Source organism: Micropterus salmoides, unplaced genomic scaffold (genome assembly GCF_014851395.1).
Source record: "Micropterus salmoides isolate LMB-PRFRI ecotype aquatic unplaced genomic scaffold, ASM1485139v1 Ms_hic_scaffold_21, whole genome shotgun sequence".
In the NCBI taxonomy this organism is placed as follows: domain Eukaryota; kingdom Metazoa; phylum Chordata; class Actinopteri; order Centrarchiformes; family Centrarchidae; genus Micropterus; species Micropterus salmoides.
This window is the reverse complement of record NW_024041262.1, coordinates 13068861-13087737: the sequence shown is the minus strand read 5'-3', so window position 1 is coordinate 13087737 and position 18877 is coordinate 13068861. Positions and strand designations below refer to the sequence as shown.

The 18877-nt window shown below is 40.5% G+C and overlaps 2 protein-coding genes across 2 annotated transcripts; both read right to left on the bottom strand.

Annotated features, from left to right (window-relative positions):
- Window positions 1-4451: 4451 nt before the first annotated feature.
- On the bottom strand, window positions 4452-10871 carry prrt2 (proline-rich transmembrane protein 2). The gene is made up of 5 exons (XM_038735352.1): window positions 10629-10871; window positions 8187-8478; window positions 7716-8011; window positions 7441-7570; window positions 4452-6484 (listed from the first exon to the last, which is right to left on the bottom strand). Exons 2-5 carry the CDS (start codon window positions 8413-8415, stop codon window positions 6468-6470), a joined length of 672 nt encoding a protein of 223 aa, XP_038591280.1. The 5' UTR covers window positions 8416-8478; window positions 10629-10871; the 3' UTR covers window positions 4452-6467.
- Window positions 10872-11237: 366 nt separating this feature from the next.
- On the bottom strand, window positions 11238-18830 carry kif22 (kinesin family member 22). The gene is given in 14 exon segments (XM_038735346.1): window positions 11238-11414; window positions 11812-11871; window positions 11995-12114; window positions 12116-12196; window positions 12489-12577; window positions 13182-13362; window positions 14894-15014; window positions 15232-15346; window positions 15724-16120; window positions 16592-16801; window positions 17471-17622; window positions 17929-18056; window positions 18166-18377; window positions 18676-18830. Coding segments are annotated over 13 exon segments (1872 nt in total). The 5' UTR covers window positions 18354-18377; window positions 18676-18830; the 3' UTR covers window positions 11238-11384.
- Window positions 18831-18877: the final 47 nt, after the last annotated feature.

Genomic DNA, 18877 nt, shown 5'->3' with positions numbered 1-18877 from the left:
TTCACAGAGTTGACAACAAATGGGAAAGTCTCTGATTGTCAAGGCCTTTAATTTAGTCTCTTTCTTTGGTGTGGAAATTTTCACAAGCGTGTCTTTGTGTTTTAAAAATGCACTCATATTTTTCACCCCATATTTTCAAATTAATTCCTCTTTCCAAAATCCACAACAGTACATCCAAGCATTAATTCACACTCATAATGATTGTGTTTCCAGCTCTAGTTCTCTTTGCAAATTAAGCAGGCCAATAGAACAGCATTGCCACAGGTCAGAATATCTCATTACGCTGTTATTTCCTATGCGGACTGACAGGATGATCATGATGCATCCGAACGCTGCCAAGCTGACTCACAGCCTCAGTGTTTATGTGACCCAGCTGGATAATCCCTGACCCACTTACTGCATCTGGATGTGACCCTGTCTGGTATGCTGAATCCCTTCTGAGTGGTACGCTACTGTATACCTACAATTAAATTAGCTGACAACAAAGAAAAATACCTTTCGCTGTCAAAATGTTAACATTGGTGAGGGGGAATTTGCTGTTGTCAGATGTTGTGAGTGCTGTCATATTTCTGCTAATATGGTGGATTTTTTTTTTGCTGTGAGCTCCCGGAAATTCCCACATAAACAAGGTTTTCTTAAGAAAATGTATGCACTGAATCATGTTTATTTTGTGTGTACAGTATTGTTGTATGTTCATTATTACAACAGAGCACTTTCTTCACTGGGAGCTGTGCATCTCTTTATTCCTTTTCAAGCCCAGGACTTTTATTTATTTCCATGTAACATATATAAGATTTTGTTCCCAGCAAATAATATTACACCGTGACATTAAAATTAGGACTGCAACTAATTTCTTCACTATTGATTAATCATTTAGTTTATAAATAATAAAGTAATGTGCACATCATAGTTTCCTAGAAGCCAAGATGACGTCTTCAAAGTTTTGTCCAGCCAGCAGCCCAAAGCCCAAACAATCATTTTACTATAATGTAAGACAAGGAAAAGCACCAACTTGTTACATTTGACAAGCTGGAACAAGGTACTGTTTGGCATTTTTTAACCATGCTAGTAGTGCAAGGGCTTCACTTTGTGTTGAAAAGCGGTGAGGACATAGGGGCTCAGATTAGGGGTGTGAAGAGGCACTTAGCTCATGAGACATCATGATAGGTGATATGAGATTCACAAAAATGAGAGGAAAACATCCATAAACATTGTTCTAAAGATATCCTCAGTTCCAAGATATATAAGTGTGGGGTTTGGATGGACCTCCCCCAGGAAATTTTGATCACTTTTAAACACATTTCCTGCATTCTGGTGAAAGTTTCTGCACCAATTTATGGTGGAAAAGTTTTTATTTATGTAAAAGGAAACACAAAATTCAGGTGGCACGTGACATTTCAAAATATATAAATATAATAGAATATAATGCAGTGCAGCTTTTGTCATGCTCACAGGGAGAGAACAGAAAACTTGGCCAAAAAGAAACTGTCAAGAAGTTGTTAAAGTTACTGATTGGTGCATGCACATTCTAGGGTCATTTTATAATCAGTAGCTTGTTTTGTTTTTTTTAAGCTTAATCTACTTTTTTGGGACAATGCACATTTGTTTCTTCTATATTTTAATTGCATTGCATGTTGTCTTAATATGGAAATAAACCTTCCTAAAAGCATTTTCATTTGTTATTTAACTGCAAGCTACATTTCAGAATGTTTTTAAAAACAAAACAAATTATGCTTTAAAAAAATGATGGGAACAAAATGAGCCATTTAAAAAAGTGGTGGGGACATGTCCCCAGCGTCCCCAGTGTAAATGACACCTATGTAGTAGCGTGACTCTCGTCATTCCACCTCTTTGACGGAAATATCTCAACAACATTGACAACTATTGGATAGATTGACAGCGTCAAGTTGTAAACATTCATGGTTCCCAGAGGACAAATCCTAACAGACTTGGTGATCCACTAACTTTTTCTCTAGCGCCATCAACAGGTCGACATTGTTATCGGTCCGATACTTTATTCACTATAATTGCAAACATTGAGAGAGACATTGCCTCATCTTCCACTGTTCTTTGTGTTTTGTGCTAGTTAGCAGATGTTAGCATGCTAACACGCTAAACTAAGATGGTAAACATTATCCCTGCTAAACATCAGCATTATAACATTTCATTATTGTCAAACTGTTAGCATGCTGATGTTAGCATTTAGCTCCAAGCACTGCTGTGTTTAAGAATAACCTTATTGCACGGCTGACTCTTGATTCTTGTAAAATGACTTAATCGATTATCAAAATAGTTGCAGATTAATTTTCTGTCTTGGCTAATCAACTTCATGTCGCAATGCTAGTTTAAATAAATAGTATGATATTGTTAATCTGTCAGTCGCCTATTGTATTGTAGAACACGACTTTTTATATACAGACTATGGTTAGTATACAGCTCAGGGGTCATTCTAGGATCAGACCTTTATTGGTGCTCAGCGCCTGATGAGAATGAGCATCCATACAATTATCTTGCAAAAGTGTTCACTAATTGGTGGAGAGAATAAGTAGGCCTAATAGAGAGGAGCTGGTGCAGAGCGGAGTGGGTCAGTCAAGGGCGTCACTTTGTGTTGAAAAGTGGTGAGGACATAAGGGTTCAGATTAGGGGCGTGATGATACATTTGGGTCATGAGACGTGACAGAACAAGACAAGAAGATCTTTATCACTATTTGGATTAACTATTTGATGCTGAAATATATGTGAGGGGGGTCTGCGGGTCCTCCCCCAGAAGGTTTCGAGCATTAAATTCGTAATTTCCTGCATTCTGGAGACACTTTCTGCTCAAATTTACGGTGGAAATGTCTTTTTTTTTTATATGAGCGAAAACTAAATGGCATTGCATGTTTTCTTTGTGCAAATCAACTTTTCTCAGAGATTTTTCATTTGTTAGTTAGCATCTCATGGTGCTATTTTTCAAAAAGTTTTTAACAACACTATAGCTATATAACTACACCTATAGGGTCAGTGGACCAGTTAGGGTCAGACAGCAATGTGGAGCTGTAGGCTGGTGTTTGCTCCCCCAGAGTTGGTGTTAAAAGTAGTTTTCTGTTGCTGATTGAGTTTAATTTGTCAGTATTATGTAATTGTTTAAAAAAAATCTTTATTTGGTTGCACAGAATCTGTGAAGTAGGCCTAAAAAATATTTCTATAAGTATAATATTCTAACATTAAATAAAACTAATTTCATAGCTAGACCTACCGTTTGCAGTGTTGCGCAGGAACTGTACTAATATCACTTTTCTCATTTTACTCATTTTCCAAGTAACTAGTAGTGTAACGGATTACCTATTTCCAAAATATTTTTACAGTTACTAACTAAAGTAACTAACCATCCTTGGCGTGAATGCGCGACTGGGCGGCAGGTCAGCTGCAGTGGACCTGATGTTATTCAAGTCAGCTGTCATCCAACAAGCTACAGTAAAGTAAAAGGATGAATGGACAACGAGGGAGATGGACGTTCTTTTGCCCCCCTCTCTGTTGCACTTGTCACACAATCCTGGCTGAGTTCAGCCCTGACAAAATTTAGCAAATCGGTGCTAAAGGTTTTGGATTAAACTCCCCAGTTGGAAAGTGAACTCCTTCGATCGGCGCCGTTGAGCCAATCGGAATTCATCAAAAACGAGGATCAGTCCAAGTTGCGAGGGGCCGCTCGTATCCCCCCTCAATGTTGAAAATAGTGGTTTGGCCGACGGACACACAAACTGTTCTGCTGTAGCTGACCGATCGGCCAGCGTGGGTGGCGATCATTAGGGAAAACATTAGAAACTGAGAAATGTCAGTATTTAGGGACATTGAACCCGTTTAATGTAAGAAAAGCCATATGAAACTGTAGGTTAAGTGGTTCTCCCTTCTCTTACTTCTCCAAAATCTAACGTTAGAGGACAAAAAAAAATAATTAGCTGCTTCAACTCCCCTAACAATGGTCTCAAATCGCCACTGATAAAGCTGTTCAATACCGGCAGTTTGGATGTAAAAATCTGCTATAAAAACACTTTCCTTTTTCTTTAAGATATTCCAAAGATGTTTTGCCCAGTCACTGTTCTGGTTCCGGATGCTCATAATTATAAAATAGGTATTATTGGTTGATCATGGCTTCTGAAAGGGATTTTAAATAAACCTCAGAGAAAATAATGAGAGATGTTTTGCTTTGATTTTGTTGAAGTCATCTGAGGCTTTAGATCTCATTACAGCCGCTCATTTCCTTGGCTGGGGGCCTCTCCCTTCAGCATTTTGTTCTTCCTGCTGCCTCCGCTCTACTGCCTGATCCCTGCAGCTTACACTATCACAGTACAGACAACTACATTAACACTGCCCCATTTTTTTGCTCTCATCTGCTTCCTCTCACTTTCAACACTCATTCTTTCCCACAAAAACATAATCTCTTTAGTCTTTGCTACTGTCACTCTCTGTCCCTTCAGAACAACAAAAAAATCACGTTGCATGCATTGTCTTTATTATGAATGTGCTGCAGAAATATAATTTTCCAAGTGCCAGCTTATCTTTGTCATTTTCAACTTCAATCATCATACATGAATAAAAATCAACAACATGCCAACATCCACAAAGATTATAGAAGCCTGGTGGTAATACAATGACTGTCAGGAGGCTAGCCGACGGTTTCTGTGTCTACGTTAGATCATAACTACTTAATGCTAACTCATATCGACTAGAGCATTATCACAATATTGAGATTTATATCTGCAGAATACATCAACTGTTGATTACAATTAAATTTACATTTTAAGTACTAACAGAGGGAAAAATGCCTAATTAATAATTACAGAAAACTGTCTGCAGGTGTGAGAAACTGTGGCCTTTCTGTACATAATTCATAATCCAGGATACAGTATATAAGGAGTTTTATCCATTCTTGATGAAACCAGGTTGTTTTAGATCACAGTGAGAATCACAGGTAGTTACAGATTAGAGGTAAGGTAAGGATACACACAAGATATACTGATGATAATAATAATAATAATAACAAAAACAACAACAACAATAATAAAGCAGATTTAAAAATGTGTTCTCTACAGTAGGCTACTGCTATTCATATCACCCATAAAACTATGGTCCCCTGAACCAGTGTTTTACAAATTAATTATCAAAAGACAGCATCCTCCTGTGTATGACAACAAAACAGACAAATATTCATGTTTTTGCTGTTTTAGGGGTTTTACAAGGGAAAAAAATGCCACAATCTGTCTGGTTTGAAAGTACAGTCTACCTGTGGATGCAGACTGAGGCTACAACCACAACTTTGACTGCAATGACAATCAATTTAATTTGTTAACCAAATAGCAGATGCCCATACGCACGCAATACTACCACCATCTGTCAATTGCAGCACAGCACTTTCAAGGGCATCACATTAAGAAATCTTTGTTTCAAAACAATGCTTTACAAACATTATCAAAAGGTAGTTTGAAGATGACAAAGTATAATTTGCTTCACTGTAAATTGAACGTTTGATGTATCTTGCTACAGTTTTTTTGTGTGAACATGAAGCCTTTTCTGGCTCACAGTGGTCAGTGGTGTCGAGCCGATATACAGTAAAGTTGCAGCAGAGTAAAAACACTTTTGATGTTTCTCTCTACAACAGCAATTCTGTGATCAGAGTAGGGTCTTTAGCAAGAAACTTTTTTTTGGCACATATTTTTCCTTGCAGTGATGACTGTGGCTTCTTCATAGACTTTCCATAATCCCTTCCCTTTTAGCACCCATAGCTAGTCCTCGGTAAGCCTCTTTTTCATCCTCTTTCACCACCAGTGCCCTCACTCTCAAACACAAGATGTATGGCAGGAGAACCACACAGAGGAGAGTCTGAAACTAGCGGGCATACTATGATTGAAATTGTTTCTTCTCTGTGAGGGAATTGGATGTATTTCTGCTCTGTCATTTCCAAAGCAACACAAATCCCAGAGCCTCTCCACATATCCGGGGGGGTTTAACGGCAAGCTGATGCATCCTGTCGTCGGTGCAGTGAAGGATGGACTTGGCGGACATTTTGTTGGGACTGCTGGGAGGAAATCCTGCCTGTTTTACGTTCTGTAACCATCTCCACTGGTCTCCCCATTTTCTAGTCCACCTTGTCTGAATCAGTTCTGCAAGTGATGGGATTCTGGGAGAGTTTGTGTCTTTCAAGAGTGTGTTGACCAGAATACGAAGGGACTGATTAGACTGTCTCCTCCCTTCTCCATCTATCATGAGGTGGACAACCCCCCAACCCTGACTCAGAGCAGCAGCATTTGCATATTTTATTTTCTTCAGTTAGCAAGAGGGATTTATATGGATTACAGAAATACAAGTAAGCACTGTATATCGGGTGCATATTTGTCACACATCCAGGTTATGACTAGGCGGTAAAGACGGTGGTGCAGGTGCGGGCCAGATGGTCAGTTGCCTTATCCAGTTTCATCCTGGGATGAAACTCAGGTTTTCACATTTACTAAAAAAAGAAAAGGAAGCATATTAGTTGAAAAACTATTCTGCAACTTAATATGGATGTATAAACTTTCACAGACCACAGAGTTATATCATGAGAAAAACAATGGGCGTTGAGTCCCAGAGCCCTTAAACTCAAGTTGCTCTTCCAGTCATTAAGTTAATTAGGACATCTCTTGGCTTAATGAGACCCAACAGGCTGCGACTGTGTGCACTCAAAAACAAAGTGCAGTTAAGTATTTGCTTGAACTGAAGTGAAAAGGCAAAAAATCATTTAACTGACTGGCCCTTCATGTATTCAAATAGACAGCACTGCAAAAGACAAATACTAGTCCCTCTCTTTACAAGTCACTAAAAAGTAATAATCACTGATGTTTTATCTTATCAGAATCCTTTATTTTATTTAGGTACAATAAATGTACATTTATTTGTCTTGTTGCGCGTCGACAAATCACACACTGACATACATTATATATGTATACATATGGTACATATAGACATACGGATTTCACGTTTTGTACAAGCAACAAGGGACAAGGCATATAATAGACTACGCATCACTCTACAGATACACACAGAAATCTGAGGCATGCAGTTGGTTACAGCTGGCGGCTGGAGGCCACCCGTGCAAATAAAGAAACGTCATGAAATGTAGATTTGACTGATGCAAATGTGATTAATGTGCTCTGATCTTTGTGTAGCGTTGACATAATTCCTAAAGGTTAAAGTGCCGCTGTGTATAAAGACTATTGTTGGCATTTTAAATAGTGCAGTATTGTGCAAACATGGACGGTAATAACATCAGTGATTACAGTCAGATTGTGCTAACAGAGCTAAATAATATATTGTGATGGAATAAAAAAGCAACAGCAGCAGGGGGACGAATCAGCCCTGCGCAACTACACATGGGGTAATAAAAAGGTGAGGTTAAGGTTTAAAGGTCAGATTTGGGACACTCACTGGCCAGGTTGACAATGCAGGCGATGATAATGACCGTCCCTCCTACTAGTGACACCATCGAGAGCATCTTGGCAACACGTCCCAGGCGCACGGCGCCATCCAGGTTTCCCTGCTCAAGACTGTTCTTGGACTGAAGGAGAAGATTGAACCATCTGTTAACTTTGGTTTGATAATGATACTTAGTACTAAATAATAATGATGATACTAAACTACGGTTATACAAAATATAAAAAAAAAGAAGACAAAAGAAGCCAGACAAAGGATCCTGTTCTTACCATGATAGAGTAGACGAATCCCACTATGTTGATGGGCCAGACGGGGCAGAAGCAGGCAAGCACAGACAGGAAGAGGTAGTCTTTAACTTTGGTCCGGTCCAAAGGTGGGTTGGTAGCAATGCTGGAGTGGCGAGAAAGCGACGGCCTGGGCGAGAAGGCGGTGTAGGCGATGGAACTCGCTCTGCTCCCCTTCCTGGTCTTGCTGTGATGGGGGTAAGAGATGGAGTGTTGCCTTCTGGGAGGAGAGGAGATGACGGGAGAGGTGTTCTCTACAGGCGCTGCGTGGATCCCATTACCTACACATTTGGGACGAAAAAGGCAAGGGCAAATGTTTGATACACTGGAAAGAGGCAAATGTGTGAATGCTCTCCCAGGAGCTCCTTCGTGCACTGGAATCTGACTTTCCCTGAGTGAGCTGACTAAGCGGTTGTATGGACTGCCCTTAATCAGAGGTCAACGTCAGTCACTTACTGTTCTTGAGCTTCTCGTTGATGACTATGACTAGCTCTCCTTTGGATTTGCTGCGAGGCGCCCTTGTGCTGGCCGGGCTGCCGCTGCTGTGGATGAGTTCTTCACCTCTGACTGGTGGGCATGGCTCAGAGACAGGAGCTTGGCTCAACAGAGCGCCCTCCTGGTCCAGCAGTGATGGTTGTTCCTCCCCTGGCCAAATGGCGGGACATGGCATCATGTTCACAGCCATGCTGACATCAAAATGAAGCCTCTGCGTGTGGTCCAGTCCTGTGTTTACTGCCTGTAGTTACACCTGAGGGCCAGAAAATGGTTTTCACGGTCTTTGTTAACAGAAGCTGCTCTCTCCCATCTGCTTAGGGATTGTACAAAATTCTTTGGGGGGGGGGGGGGGGGGGGATTGAAAAGGAAGAGGATTGTTATTTCTTTTTTGGGATAAGAGGAGAGGGCCCTTTGACTTTTTCAAACCCAAAGTTAGATTTTATTTCATTCTAAACAAAAGAAAATAAACATCAAATATCTACATAAAAAAGATGAATTGTGTGTGCCATAATAGGACAACAAGTCTTTATCAGGGGTTTATTCTCCTCATAAAAATCAACAAGGATCTAATAAGCTTAATGTGTAGTGTTGGGAAACCGAATAGACAAGGAACCTTTGTTTCTAGAAAGCGAGCTATATTTCACTAGTAGCTCATATTTATTCAGCATCTCAAAAGAAAGCAGTTTAATATGTATAACAATGTTAAAGGTGGGGTATTCGATTCTGGAGAAATCCAGTACCATGACAAATACCATGTTACAGAGCAAACAAAGACACAGCAAGTAAGGTAACCAATGTTTGCTAGGTTGTGGGCTACCAAACTGTTGCTGCTAAGCCAGCACACCATTAGCAGGCAGATTTTCTTTAAGCGTGCACACAGAACGGACAGCTAGCAGACCGTGAGGAGATATTTGCTGAATCTGACAAAAACAATGTGTACTAAATTAGAATCGCCTAACCCACCTTTAAGTCAGAGCTCTTGGTTCAAAAATATTTTGGGGTACATCATTGTGTTATGTTTTCATATTCTATTGTTTGATTCGAGTGCCATGTGAAATGTATTATTTATTCCATTAAAGTGGGAACTTCACTTATTTTATACATCAAAGTTTTTATTGTGTTTTCTTTTAAACAGATCTTGGGTAGTACTAATGTACACGTGAAAAAAAACTGTTTAAAGATATTTGTGGCTCCTGAGGGAGCTGTGCAAACTCTACATTGGCTGCTACTAGCATAACACCAGAATCTGACTGAACTGTAGGTGAATTCTGGGTAAAGTAGGAGCCAGAGTTCCAAAAGGAATAAAAAACAGACAATATTTCTGGTTGTGCTTCAACTTCGATCACTTAACTGTCAAACATGATTCTGACAGTTACAGGAGTGCAATGGTAAATTGGGATTAAATTAAAATATATCACCTGAAATTCTTCATTGATAAGTTGTACAGTGCAGGGGACATTAAGAGATATTGGTGGGGAGGGCCAAGGGTCTCACTCTAATAGGAAATCAGGTCGGCTGAGTCAGTGAACTCTTTTAAGTCCCTTCTTAAAACATACTTTTATAGGAGAGCCTTTCCCGATCTTATTTGACTTTATTTTATCCCTTTTATTTTATTGTATTTTACTAATTTTATATTCATCTTAAACGTTTTCATGCTTTTATCTTGTATTGTTTTTGTATTGTTGTTTTTTGGGAATTATTATCTTTATACTTAAAGCACTTTGTAACTTGTTTTTGAAAAGTGCTCTACAAATAAAGATTATTATGATAACTTCCATACAGTCCCTAAATACATTCTGCTTTAGCCGATTTAGTTTGGATACAGGCTCGATATCATGATATCCTCTTTATAATACACTGACTTCTGATAGTATTAATCCTTTTTTTGGTTCGCTCACGGTAAACCGATAAAACACGAATGTCCCACTGTAAGTCAGACCTCATGTGAGGACATATTTAAATAGCAGACCTGTTCTCTCAGGTAATAAAAAAAAGCAGGTCACAACGACATGAGGAGTACAAAGGCACGGCAGATGCTATCAGGTTCATGTGGAAACGATAGTAGCGGTCATAGTCGCCGTGCAGGTGTGTACATATCCTTCATGTGTAGCGTTAACTGGGTGGTTGTTGGCACAGAGCACAAAGGTAAAAGGATGAAGACAAAGGACAAATGCGGGGGGGGGGGGGGGGGGGGTACATTAATTAGCCTGCTGCTAATTTGAAGTCAGTGGAGGTAGACTGCTACATAAGCGCGGGGGGGGGGGGGGGGGGGTGCTTGTATTGAATTCATGCATTTATAGCTAACTCATTGCATTGGAATACAATTCAGTGATTGACAATTCTGCATCACACACGAATACAGTCAAAAACAAAAAGGTGGCTATGAGCATTAATCAAACTGACCTTTTTTTAATCCAGCGCCTGTCTCAACACAGTCGGAGCGCCTCTGGCTTTGCCATCATGGAAACGTTATTCTCAAGGTATAAAAATCAGCATCACACGCGACCGATCATCTCTACATGCGCGACGTGTTTGCAAACGTGCACACTTGTCTAAAATCCAAGAATGTCTTTATTTTATGTGAAGGCTGCAGGAGCGACTGTAGCGCCTTGTTCCAGCGCAGTGTGCTGGGATGGATGGGGAGTCTCCAGGGTGGATCACAGGGAGGAGGGGGTGGGGGGGTGGGGCAGTTTGTGTAATGAAAAGTGAAATCAACTAGACTACGTGATGTGGGGGGCGGGGGGGCGTCCTCCTCCCCTCGCCTCCCAAAAAAATAGCTCATAACAGGGAATATTTATCCACAGAAGGAGCATGTCTGTGATAAAAATGTGTCGTCCTGTCCCTACCTCGCAGAAGACAACTGATCACAATTAGTGCCTCTGGTTTGAAAACCTAATTACTCCCCAGAGAAGGTGATTGATCCGAGATATGTATTCAGGGTAAGTAACAGTTGAGCCATTTGTGAAAGTGACCAGCAGATTCATTTATGATCATGAAATAAACACTCAAATATTCATTGTCATGAGAGACATTTACTAAAAAGTCACACTGCGCCATCAGCTGGAAGACAGTAGTAACTACAAAAATATCACAAAATCAAGCATAAAAGACAGATAAAAATCATATACATTACACATTGGTATAATAAAAAAATAAAAATCATTTCCCCATGGCACTCAGGATGTTTGCCTGAAAAAAAAACAAAAAACACATTAGCGCAGAGTTAAAAGCAAGACCCTCTCTAAAGCTACATAATGTGCTAATACAAGCCATCCTCCTGCCTGAACAAGAGCCTACAGACACGCTGCAGACACAATGGAGCTTTAAGCTAAATGCTAACATTTGCTACTTATCAAATATAAACTGCTAAGGCTGATGGGAATATCAACAGTTTTCTGACCTGATGATGGCGCTAGATTAAAAGTCACAGGATCTCTAAAGATACAGTGGAAAACATCTGTCTCAAACTAATTTCATGGCTAATAGTTTGAGATATTTTAATGAAGACCACAAATGTCAACCTTGTGGTGACCCATTCTGCTAACATGGCTACAAAAGTACAAATATTTCAGAAAATGTGGCTTACCTTCATGAAGGAGGAAAACCTCTTTTCTGTCATACCCTCAACTTTTCCCAGATCTTCTAACTGCAAAACAAATCATACATAAAGTCACCACAAGTAAAGCCTCTCCAGAAAGGACAAGGTATGGTTGTGTGGGTTGAGTTACATGCTAAAACATGATCTCAGCGCGACGTTTTCTCTAACAACCTTTGTGAAGTGACCATGGATCTCTCTCCAGCCCAAGATGAGCTTTGCCTTCTTGTCACCGATCTGCTGCAGACCCTTCAGCTCTTTGAGGGAGCCGGTGTTGAGAACCTGCAGGATTTTTATGTCTGGACTGCTCCAGCACCGATGTGTCGAGTTGGGACTCCCAGCCATTCGTATTAATGTTCTCTTTACCATCTGGAGGCTGAGAGAGAAATACAATATAAAAGTTTTAAAAGAAAAGATGATCTGACCATTTGTGGCATTTTACACAATTATAGAAAATATAAAGTACATGAAATTCCATTTTAACTGTTAACATCCATTTGTCCATACTGGCCTGAGAAGGAGGCCAATTTTGACCTAATAAATGTGAGATCTTGCAGTGTCTGTAGTAAAAACAAATTGAAGCTAATGCACGTCAGCTCGTTTCTGATGCTTGCAATTCTGCAGATGTGTCAAGCTAAGCACAGCCCAGGCAAGGCTCGGATGCTGACCTCAACCTGGTCTGGAAGCTTTTCTTTTTTGACGCAGACGGACTGTTTTTTGACGATCGCAAGCTGCTGAAGTGGCTGGAGCTGGGACACTGGTTGGAAGGAAACACAATGTTAACTGAAGTGCATTTAATGATACAAATTACAACAATGTCTTTACAGGGAAATATTCTCAAATTTTGAATTGAAACGGTCCAAAGTTTTTATATTTTGGGTTTTAGTGCCATTTCAAAGCCAAACGCATGAGACAGGTACTGGGGAGTAATCTGGCTCACTCAAACTGCAGAGGGGTGTAAAAATAATTCCACCTCATCGTCATTTGATATATTCTGACTCCGGTATTGTAGACTGAGTTCTTGTATCACATTGCAGCTCATCAACAGCTCCAGTGATTCAACATGACAGAATTAGTGAGTGACTACTCTTTAGGAAAGCATGAAAATCGGGGGGGGGGGGGGGGGGGGGGTTATCCAAGGTCATCCCCCCCCACTTTCTCATTCAACAGCAATTTAAACACTGCAGTATCTGATACTTCTATAGTCTTAATATGGTGGTTCTTTGCATTCTTTTCCACTGGATTATAGGAGTCTAACATTGCAATCATTTTGTTAGACTGTCAGCTAAATTCTAAATTCCTACAACTTTAACTTAAATGTGAATAAGTAAGAAATCACACAACAAGCATTTCTGACTGACCTTGAAGGGGTTGGACCACAGCCTGCTGCTTATTGGGTTTTGTGGCAATTGAGTGTTTTCTATGCAGGGGAGCCAGGTTGTTCTTGAAGTCAGGCTCCTGTTTGGCACCAGGCTTTCCTCCAGCCAGGCGGCTGAATAGCATTGCCTTGCTTTCAAACTCCTTCTGCTTTTCTTTGAGCTCCTGGGGGTGGGGGGGGGGGGGGTAGGGGAAATAAAGAAAATAGTTGTGACATTGGCTCAAATATCCATGAAGAGTTAATCAATCGGTATAAAGATCCAACCTTAACAGCATCGGGCAAATCACATACAGAAGACACAAAAAAGGGTGTTTCCATCAGTCCAGGATTCTTGCATCTTTGATAGAAAAGAGACACGCGTTTGATCCCTTAATGAACGACGCAATGTCATATTTGGCAGTTTTATTTTCACCGCAGGTGAATGACTTTGCATATCCTGAATCGGGGAACATAGAGGCCGTTTACACCTGGCATTAAAATGTATTTTGGGTGATCAGACTGTGATCGGGTAGCACTTGACCACATGAAAGTACATGTGTAAATGCACCGAGACACAGGACAGATTGTGATCCAATCAGCGAAACGACCTCTGGAGGTGGTCAGGGACACCGTGACCGCATGGATGCAAATGCGTTGTCTATCCACATACAACAACTACTTGGGCAGAAATATCTACTGGTCACAGTCTTCTGCAAATAAAATCCAAAAGTCTGACAGTGCAGACAGGAGCCTAGACAGCGTGTCCAGTCAGTGTTGTGCTCAAACAGTGCCAATTATTGATCATGCTCAGGTTTTTGGTGATCTGATTTGGTCAACTGATCGTGTTCGTTTGTGAACGTGAACTAGGGCTGGGCAATAAATCAATAATGGTAATTATTGTAATTTGAATCACAAATGAATTAACTCTTTTCTATCAAGATATTTATTCTGTTGAGGAAAAGGGACTGAAATGCATTTTTCCACTTGCACCATCTGGTTTCTTGAGCAGCAAATAATCACCCTTATAATAAAAATGATTAAATAATGATTTAACTATTTTGGTCCATATTGGCCAGCCCTCACTCATACACAGCTGTGTTAAACAAGATAAACTACTAAAACAACAGAAAAGTGTAATTTACACAAAGAAAGGTAGCAAGAAAACGATGCCAGATCGAACTTGAGTTTCACTTTCACTTTCCGGCCGAGCTAATACACAGGCTAAAGAGAGGTAAACATGGATAATCCATAGAGGTAAACTATTTACGGTGAAAGACAGAGGCCTACTTTAGAAATGAGAGGTGGATGTGATGTAGGCTACAGCTGTTTGAGCTAGACAGAACGGATCTTCCGCCAACCATTTTAACTTGCGTCTCCCAATTTTGCAGCCACGACTGACGATGCAGCCAGACGTCAACGTCTGCAGCTAACGTAAACATAACATGAGTTATATTAATGGTGGGGTCTCGCATTGTCAATTACTTAAAGAAAATCATACAAATACATGCTAATTAGGCGTTTTAGGTTACTGTGGGTGACAATTTCTCCACCAGCCTTAAATGTACCATCTGTAAATTTAATACCTACAGCAAATTTACGGTAAATTTAAGACCTTAATGTTAATTTCCCTGATTTCAATTTAAGACCTTTTAAGGAGCAGCGGGAACCCTGCAGTCATGCAAGTAGATAAACCCAAGTTCTCATGTGTGTTTTCACCTGGATCTCCTTGCGAGACTGGGCCACATCTTTCAGCATGTCGAGTCTATCTTTGTCCTGGCAGTTCATCATCAGCTTCTCCAGAGCTATAAGTCTGTCCATCACAGATGGTTCTGACAGGCTGAAAGAGATGCACACAAGCAAATCAAGGCAGAGAAAAAGTAGGTAGACAACAAGAAAGCAATGCTTGCATCTCAGATCCCAGAAGTCACAGCAGCTGATGGGAGCAATGCATAGAGTTTGATATGGCAGCTTTGGGCGGATGCACAGGCATTGTTTTCACAGTCAAACATCACAGTTGTAAGTCTGATAAATAATCAGTCTGTGTGGTTTTTAACCTCTGAAGTGCAGAGGGCGAAGAACCATCTTGTTCCGTTTTCCTCTCCTCTTTTTGCCTCTTCTGTGGCAGAGTGCCAGAACCGCATGCCTCATGGTTCTCTCTGGACCGCTTCACTGGAGATGGAGGCAGAAGGGAAATTAACAATTTAGTATTCAGCGCACTCAAGCAACATTGTATGTGGGATTCTCTAGTGAAAAGCAAATTCAGAAGAAGATGGCACAGCATCAGCTAAGAATGCACTGCCTAAATTAAAGCGAAGGAAGAGCAGCATCAGGAATGTATTTAACACAATGCATCTAATCAGCAAACGTAAATGTTAAAATTACATCCATCATGCCCAGAGACAGCTGGCTCTTTACTCTTAGTCATCATCCTCTGGGATGTGACACAGGTGCCCCCTATTGGCCTTCCTCTCCTCTGCCCGTTACATTTCTTTCTATACTTATAAAGCACTCTGAAAGAAAAAGCTATCAACTCAGTTTCCCCTCACCTGGCAGTACAGGCACAGCCACAGTTTCACGGGTGAAGGGCTTGTTCACAATGAGCTTGGATTTGGCAGCAAAGTTGAGTGCACTGAAGGTATCAAAATAGTATTTGTACTCTGGCGCAATGTTGGTGATCATGACGGCGTGTGCCGAGCCGCCCAGAGAGTCCTGTAGCAGCCGTGTCAGTTTACTGTCTCTGTATGGTACACGGACGGCAGTGCCGGAGTTAAGGGAGTCCACCACTTTGCTGAGAGTGAAGAGAGACAGGTTGATGGCACCACTCTCCTTCAGACGGATGCCCTGGTTGCCAGTGCGGCGGTTGTCCTCAGAACCAGCCAGATCTACCAAATACAGCTTTCCTGTCTGTTGTCTGTGGGGCAGTGCAAGCTGAGTTCGTACAACCTAGATCATTGAGATTAAGATTTGAAAAGGGGCAATAACAGAGGTCAGACATGATGCACAAACAGGTAGGAGAAGAAAGAAATGAATAGTTGTGAGGCAAGGCCAGGCAGCAAAAGCTTTCAGTTGATCATAAACATGGCACATTAATTATTCAGAGATACAAGGAAAGTAAGAATTTAGAAAAATAGGACAAAGTCAGTGAGAAAAAAGACAGGAGACACTTGTTTGTTTCTCTCGCAGAATCCTCCCAAAAAGCTCAGGGGGTGCTAATGGGAGTGTTACAAGAGAATTGATTTCAGCACCAGCTACCAAATCCTGGCCTACTGCTCAGAGGCCACAACCTGTTTAAGATGCTGTTCGACTATCCACTGGAGACCCACGCACAGGCAAGTTCAGTGAACAAAAGAGAGCAACTCTCAAAGAGAATTATAAAATGAACCGTTTTCTCAGAGTTAATCATACATATCAAACCTTGATGAGAAGGATAGCGTGGCTACGGCTGGAGCGCTGGTTTAGTTTGGTAGAAGCTGTAGTACGATTGAGGCTGGCAGGGACAAAGTGTTTGTCAAAATCTGAGAAGGAGGAGATTGTTGTGTGAGTGAGGCCGGGGATAAGGATGTTCTTGTCCTTGTCCTCTCTGATAGGCAAATCCTGGGAGCCGGGTGATAGAAGATCTAGCACCTGAGAGAAAAGAAAGAACGAAGCATTGATGGACTGCACAACTTCAAACATAAAATGGCACTTGACTAAATAACCAACGAATCTTTAAAACTGCAAAAATATTTATAAAAAACCAAAACAAACAAACAAACAAAACTACTACTGGATGAAAGACAACCAACAATCGAAGCAGCACAGAGCTGTATGGAATAGGTGTTAAAGTTTTTAAAAGTGAAAAGTTTAGGGACATTGTTGGGGAGTACAGTTATGAGAAGGGTTTTAATAAAATAAAAAAAGGAGTGGTTATAGAATAGAGAGATGAGCAGTCGAGATGAAGAACTCTGTGCTGATTTATGGAATGTATTAGTAGTTGGACAACTGAGGCTGGTTTTGACTTCGTCATTTACATGATCAATAGTTTGGTTTCCATAAAAATAATGGAAACTCCCTTTGGGCTGGACTTTTTCACTTTGCAAATTTATTACATGCACAAAAATATATATATATATATATATATATATATATATATATATATCTCTCAATAAAGGAGAGGGAAAAGCCAAGAAGCATATGACTTCTTTAAACAAGGTCTTTTGAACTACTGGTGAAAACCTTCTCTCACTTCCTTGACTATGGACAGAAAGCAAGAAACTACTGGCTCACAGTAAACTGTATATAGTCAGTTCATACCTTCTCGTTGTAAATTTCCAAATAAGACATGCCAATGCTGTAGTTCCATCCTTCATCTTCATCCTTAGCTTTGACCAGATTGAAGACTTCACGGACAGCCCGGGGGATCACGCCTGGCTGCTCTGAACTGCCCAACATTGTGTGCGTCTTACCTATGAAAGAGCACGTGAAAAGTTAGCAGAGGGGAAAAAAATTAATTAGGAGACAGAGCAATCTACGTACAAATGAGTGAACTTTAAAAGCAGATTGTCTCAAAGACAAAAACAGGCCTCAAGTGCTTAACAAAACATCAAAATGTATATAATCTGATAAATTCAGAATATAAATTGTAGGGGTTCACACATGTAAGCCCATCTCAAATCCAACTTTTCACATACATTTATACTATAAGTGTTTAGTGGAAATTGGACTGAATGTAACTTCATTACGGTCCATAATTTGCAAATGTAATAGCATACCAGCTCCTGTTGGTCCATAGGTAAAGACACTGGCATTTTGTCCTTTCAGTATGTGTGGTAGAATGGGCTTCACTGATGAGAGGAAAACCTCTTGCTGTGTTGTTTGTTCACCATGAAAAACATCGAAGCTGAAACAACATCCACAACACTTAGATTTTATTGTTAGACAATAATTAGATATATTAACAATACATCATTCAGAAATTATAGGAGTTCAATTATGCTGAGGACACTGACTGGTATTTGACCGATTCTGTAGCATTCCTCCAGTTAACTATCTCCAGGTTCTTTGAGTCCAAGCCTCTGACACAGGGTCCTTCGCCTTTCTCATCTTGATTGCCCATATAGGGCCGCAGACGAACCGCTACCCGAACCGTGGACGTCTTCTTGTTTCCTCCATCTGGTAAGGCAACACGCTGAGCCATGTTTGAGCTCTTAAAAACAAAGGCCTGGATAAAAACATTAGCCAAGTTAGCAGAGCATAACGTTTAAGTGCGTAAAATAGCAGTTTAATAACAGACGAGCTTAAGGTTAGATTTAAATTACATTTCGATTTCCCCCAAACAAGCATTGTAGTAGTGAACGATAGTTTATTAACGATGGCCTTAAGACACGTTAACACATATTTAACAAGCTAATTTAGCTACTGTCAGGCTAAAGCTAACGTTACTTCTCAAACTAACGTTACCAATATCAGTTACTCCGTTAACGAGTGTTTCACATTACTAATGTTTGGTTAGTACTTACCGATATTGTTTTTGGACACCTTCTAGAAAACTTTTGCTATCCTCAAAACTTCACTTTCTGCAACATTGCGAACACCGTCTTTTAACAATGGCGGTCGAGCCTACACCTAACCGAACACTTTTCAAACGAGGAGCGCTGCAACCGGAAACGGCAATTAACCAATCAGAAACACTGGCGCCTATTTGACGTCTACCGTCCTTAT